The 6,433-nt window shown below is 47.0% G+C and overlaps 1 protein-coding gene across 8 annotated transcripts; it reads right to left on the bottom strand.

The window, feature by feature from the left end:
- Nucleotides 1-6,025, bottom strand: LOC113802926 (TAR DNA-binding protein 43). 8 transcript variants are annotated; one of them, XM_070126217.1, is made up of 4 exons: nt 5,650-6,025; nt 4,206-4,402; nt 3,925-4,065; nt 1-3,661 (listed from the first exon to the last, which is right to left on the bottom strand). In XM_070126217.1, exons 1-4 carry the CDS (start codon nt 5,891-5,893, stop codon nt 2,912-2,914), a joined length of 1,332 nt encoding a protein of 443 aa, XP_069982318.1. In that variant the 5' UTR covers nt 5,894-6,025; the 3' UTR covers nt 1-2,911. The 8 variants fall into 8 exon arrangements, with proteins under 8 accessions (XP_069982318.1, XP_027209428.1, XP_027209385.1 ...); XM_027353627.2 differs by having other exon boundaries at nt 1-3,664; nt 4,206-4,375; nt 5,650-6,023; XM_027353584.2 differs by having other exon boundaries at nt 1-3,664; nt 5,644-6,016.
- Between the last annotated feature and the right edge of the window lie 408 nt (nt 6,026-6,433).

Raw genomic sequence — 6,433 nt, 5'->3', positions numbered from 1 at the left:
TTTAGCTGTGATTTTTTTATTATTCGACAGAGCACTCTAGCCATACAATCATTCACAATCACGCCCAAAAGGACAACAGTAGAGAGCACACCAAGCTCTAGCTCACCATCAAAGGCTGTAATGATAGATTCAAGGCAACACATTCCAAAGGATACCAGTAGAAGGTGGAGCCTCAAATCCACAACAGCCACATTTATCTCATCACATCTCTTCAGTCTCCACCTGTATCTCACTCCTCCTCACACATCACCTTCTGAACATCTTCACAGTAAAGACCCACAAGATCTTACATATCCAATGTATCATTCTCAGGTTCACATAATGTTCATTCTCCTAGCTAGCAATACATACAGATGTTAGGTCACACTTTCCATCTCGCATCAGCTACTTCAGAGCAGAAAGACGGCTCTCTTGGTGATTCTAACTACTGGGTCCTTCCTAACCTTGCCATATTGCCAAGTGACGTGCCTCTTCAAGGTATTAGTATTTATTACAAGAAGATGACAACACTTTTCAAATTAAAGAGTTGGTAGTATAATCTACCTCTCTGCGAGCAAACATGGAGCACCGACTCGGAATGAATAGGTAATTACAGGTAAAGTGGGCTTTCTTTTAGATTTACTCCATGCTCTGATCTACAGACGAGTTTCACCAACCAAAAAGTTTAGATACACCTTAGGTGTTTTGGTCACACATAACTCACTCTGGTCACCTGACAGGACACGCACTTTTGTACCTTCCTATAATATATTTCTGAATAAAAACTCACGCAACACACACTTCATAATGAGCCCGTTTGGAGTTCATGTACACATCAGATATGGGTGATAAATGCTAATACTAATAATAAAGTGAATAAAATCTAGGTGAAATGAATGGAAAAAAACAGCATCATGTTTGTAGTTATCAAACTACTAGTGTCAGCCGTACCGGAACACTCATGCCAAAATTCAAACAAAACGCTCTTCCACTAAATGACTTGGAAAAGAAAGAAAAAAATCTCTTGTGATAAAACACAAGGCCTGCTTGTTAGTCGTACGTGGCTCTGTCATACCTTCTTTCATCAGCAGGCCAGGGGATAGCAGGAGGACTGGTAAGGGCAAGAGGCATGATTTTAAGATCTAGGCTGTTTTGGGCATGATTTCTTTGAGGGGGAACTACATGTTAAGACAAGGTGGGATATGATCACTGAACAAATGCAGGCCAAATCTAAAAATTAAAAAAATTAAAAACAAGAAATAAATGCCATTTCCATCTATTTAATCTCCAAAATATACCGGACAACACAGTCTTCCTGCTTCCAACTAGCTCTTACTGCTGACCACCATGCTCAACACACAGACTTTGTACTGTGATTCCCAGGTCAGTGACCTCGGCAACACTGAGAGGTGAGGTCAGGTGAGGTCAAGGTAATAGTTGCCCCCTACCCCAGGATATATTTCTGCTATGCATAATAGGATTTGTAGCCATGAACACATATTGCACAAAGCACTCAATGTTGTTTGTTTTTTAATTATCAATGTTTTTTGTTTTGTTTTATTATTTGCAAAAAGACTACCAAAGAATCTAGTCGAACTGGGAAGTGATGGCTCTCCCTAGCAAGACCCAAAATGACAAGTGTAAAGCAATATTTGTGCAGTGCTCATTGACAAAATGCTATAGTGAGAAGATTTGAGCAGGGAGTAGGGGCACGAGTCTACACTAAGCCAATGAGACTCATGCACTTTTTGGATGCCGTATTATAGATGCACACAAGTATTAAAATAAAGAGGCCAATGCTCATACAAGACTTCAAAATATATCTTAATTTGTTGCATTGTCACACACTCATAGCTTGGCCTTCCTAGTCTACACACTCAGGGCTTCCTCGGTCACACCTCACACTGGCAAATATTTGAGTCTGTGATTAGAGTGAGAAACATGATTATTTAGTGAAGCTATCAGCAATGCCCAGCCTTGTGTGGTAATTCAACAAGATAATTTTCCAAGAAAAAGCCAAGTAGAATTAACACCTGTAGTTGGGCATTTCTAACAGACTCACTTCCTTGCTGAAACAAACACACACTATATACAGGACTCCTGGTTCCACACTGTTCACAAAAGGCGAACAGCTAAGCTATTAAGCAATAAAGTGTGACCTTAGATTACAATGGTGTTGTGAAGCAGGTTGGAAATCAAATGATCAACTGTAACATTAATAACAGCATTTCTTGAGAACGGTATGGAGCCAGGCTCATGGTACCGATTGCCACTGATCCTCTTCACCCAGCAGAGACAGACCTGTCCTTGTACCATATACAAGGGATGGTACGCAGTCGCTCTTCTCTACGGGGCTCAGAGGGCCTCTCTCTCACGCTACCGAGACTTCCACACCCCACTGAACTGACTTGGTTTAGCTCGGTCCTGGCATTGGCAAGCTCTGCCATCCACACGTCCATACCACTCTCAGTACAATATAGCTGTCACACTGCTGGTCACTTTCCTTCTGGCGAGGCCGCCACCACCCATGCCCCGGGAGGCTACACGCAGCAGGAGAGGAGCGCCCTAGCAATCATACCATGTGTTCGGACACTGCTACAACATTCAGGGCCTAATACCTGGGCCCCAGCACCCACCCATACATGCCCACCACACCAAACGATACACACTAAGCGTGAATATTACCATCATTAAAGTTAAAGTGAATACTTGCCTAAATCTAAAGCATGCTTTAATTTAAACAAGGGACGAGGGAGTGTTGACATGACCACACACACATAACACCCCTGAGCCACCCCCTCTGCCCTTGCAGGCAGGTGTTAAGAATCTACTTGTCAGACATACGATGTAAACATTCTGACCAAGTCATACCAATAGTCATGGCCTGTGTCTATCATCCACTCCTCACCCACCCAAGTTTGCCAAAGCATTCTTACATGTAATCTCCCCTGTTATACCCCTTGTCTCCCCTACCCTGAGAAGGGCCCCAAGAACCACTCTGACTACCGTCTCCCCATCCGCCACCAGAGCTCCCGGATCCCCAGCCTCCCTGACTCTGGTTACTTGGGGGAGGATTTGAGTGCCCCTGACTGGATTGCCCCCCCTGGTTGTAGCCACCCGGTGCTTGGGTTCCATCTTGGCTCTGCTGCTGCAGGTTACCTAGGAGACCCCAACTGGCTTGACTGAGTGCAGCAAGCATAGGCATGGTGAGGGCTCCCATGTTGAGTGGGTTTACGTTCTGCCCACCACCCTGTCCTCCCTGCCCAGGTCCCCCAAGGCCCAGGGAGGTTCCAAGAGCAGCCAAGTTGGGCATTTCTCGGTTCCCTCCCTGGTTCCAGACCCCACCGTTATTCATCCCCTGACCATAGCCTCCCTGACCATATCCTCGACCGTCACCCATGCGTCCACCACGCCCAAAAGGTCCACGGTTGGGGTCACTCTTGGGTGCAGCGTTAGACACATGGACTGAAGTACCCTTCACTATGTGATCCTCACCACAAAGGCTCTGAGCTACTTCAGGATCTAAGAAAGTGACAAAGGCAAAAGCCCTGAAAGGCTTAGGAATGAAAACATCGGTGACCTCACCAAACTTGCTGAAGTATTCACGGAGATCCTCCGGTCCAATGTCTTCTGTGCAACGGCCAATGAACACTTTGCTGTTCACCTGCTGCACCATACCTTCCTGCTAGAAGAAAATACATTAGACTTCTAGCATTTCATCATTCTACATTACTTTCTAATTACAAAAATCTCTCATGTCTACAAATAGCACACCAATGGTCTAGACCTTCTGCCAAACTGAAATAAATCAAGCATTTAGTATCGGCCTTAATAGCCATACACTTCATTATCAGAATTATACCACTGACTTAAAACTATGTACCATCAAGAATATTATCCTCATCATCAAACAAGCAAAAGTAATAAAGTATGGTGGCAAACTACCTTCGAGTTGGGGATCTTGACATCACAAAGACGTCCGTCAATCATGTGGCGCTGTGACAACACGCGCTGCTGGGTGTCGTAGTTGCCAAACCTAATGAAACCAAAACCTTTGCTCTGGCCAGTCTTGGGGTCCTTCTTAACCTGTTGGTGATAATGGAAACCAAAATTAGCATTGCCCTAAGAACCACCTTCATCAGAATCTCAAACTTTCCAAATATCAGCTACATTTTGATACAACCAGGTAAGTGCAAACAAGAGCCAAAATCCAGGAAACCACTTACCTGGGCCATAAGAACCTCCCCAAAAGGTTCAAAGTATTCACGCAGTTCCTTCTCAGTTGTCTTCCAGGGGAGGCCAAGTACAATCAGATCGGAGCACCTCTGCTTACTTTCCATTCGCTTGGTCTTCGACATGGAGCTCTCCAAGTGGTCATCAGACTTCCTCTTGTTCTCTGATGAAAATGAAGATTGTTCAGCAACTGTATAACAGTTGCCCATATTTAGATTCAGAGTACCAACAGTGGGCACTATAATAGTGACAGTAAGCCTAAATTTCTATTCCAATTTGGTTATTTACATATCAACTAGTCAGTAAATATGGGAACATCAATAAATACCCTTCCCAAACCACTTATTCTATACAAAAAAAAAAAAAAAAAATCAAGTAGTCCCTCTACTAACTGGGAACGCTAATACATTACAATATTAGTATTTCCAGGGCATTCTACCACGTCATACATTCCTCACATCAAGCATCCTCAATTCGTCTACCTACAAGCCCCTTAGAGAGGCCTCTGCTCCACTACTAACAAATTACTCCCAAATTCGCCTATTTCTTCGTTACCGGTCCCCGAACCGACCCTCTCCTACATTCATCCTACTCCCTATCACCCCCTCCCTCTTACACGCCTACAAGATGCTCTTCTTCATCTGGCTTTCAAGGCATCGCCTCGTGCCCGGCTAACCCCCCCCCCCACCCCCTCTTCTAACCGTCCCCGCCATCCCAAGCCTCTCCTCTCCAACCGCCATGCTTCTCTCCTCCGTCTTCTTTTCCCATCTCCGCGCGTGAAACAAGCCCAAGAAACGGAGACGGGAGAGGGGCGGAGATAAGACGTCGATGGCGCCACCTCATCCTCCTCCATTCCCGGCGTCCTGCCCCCCCCCCCTCCCCAGGCCGCCCGCGTCCCCACGCCGGCGATCCACGCGCCCTCCGCCGCCACACCGCCGCCGACGCCGCCATCTCGCGCCCTCGCTTTTCCCCCTCTATTTCCGTTCGCGCGATGCTGGATTCTGGGTTTTCGGGGTCGAAGGGGGAGGGAAAAGGTTATTCGCGAAGGGGAAAGGAGGGAAATGGTCTTTTCTACCGTCTTTCTCCCGGGTTTGTCTCCGGTACCCCCTCCCCCCCACCCACCGTCCCCCCGCCGCCGCCGCCGCCACATACGCGTTGCTTTTCCTAAGTCCCATTTTCTCGATTTTACCCCTTGATTCGCCGTGCTTCCCTCCCCTGATCTTTCCCCATGCTAAGAGGAACCCGCGGCCTCCCTCCCGCTCCGCCCCGGCCCGAGCAACGCGTCCAAAAGGCGGAAATGAGGCGTCCATGGCGTCCCCTCCCGGCCCCCACCCCGAGCACCGGCGTCCCAAGCCAGCGCCGCGTAGGCCTACATAATTCTAGAGATTCCGCCCCAGCCCGAAGCCCCAACGAAAAGAAAATGATCCGCACCCTCACCTTTGGGGAACACGCAGACGAAGACGTAGTTCCATCCTTCGTCGGGAGCGTGGAGGCGGCCATCGACGAGCCTGACGCCACGCAGACCGCGGCTGTCGGGGTGTCGGTACTTCAAGCCGCAAGCGCCGGGGAATTGCGCCACCAGAGTCGACAGCAAAAGGGTGCTGTCCTCCTCCGTGGGGATCTCGATGGGCTCGTCATTCTCTTCTTCGCAAACTTGGATGTAGCAACTCATCTTGACCATGCAGGCACGCGCCACTCAAGCTTCACAAACACACACGCAGCAAAAACACACAGGTTGGAGAGGCGACCAGGACGCTTCAGGGCCGTTCCATCGACTGCGTTCGGCTATTTTCGCTCCGTGACGTCATTGGCATTCGGGTCCGCCGAGACGGGGCGATGGTTCTTTTCCCGAAATCGCGCGTCGTTTTTAAAAAGCTTTATTTGTATGTCGTGTTTTTGATACTATATTGTTTGTTTCTCTATAATTATTTGGTGTGTGTGTCTTTTTTATATTTGATATAAGGTTTTTAATGGAACACGAAGATTAAAGGATTTTATCTGTTACGAAGAAAATTGCGAATTGTACCAGCAGATATAGAAATGATCATGGCATAATTTTTCTATTTATAATTATCATGCCACAGATGTCAAAAACAAATAATACGTAGTATATAATATCAGTAAAACGAACAAACTGGCCTACGTGACTAAACCAAAAGCCGCGCTCCGAATTAGTCTTACGATCCCGACTTCAACCTCATTTGTATTAAAGATTCTCAAT

This window comes from Penaeus vannamei, chromosome 10, assembly GCF_042767895.1.
Source record: "Penaeus vannamei isolate JL-2024 chromosome 10, ASM4276789v1, whole genome shotgun sequence".
Lineage (NCBI taxonomy): Eukaryota > Metazoa > Arthropoda > Malacostraca > Decapoda > Penaeidae > Penaeus > Penaeus vannamei.
Note: the sequence above shows the minus strand (reverse complement) of the source record. Positions and strands in the feature narration are given on the sequence as shown.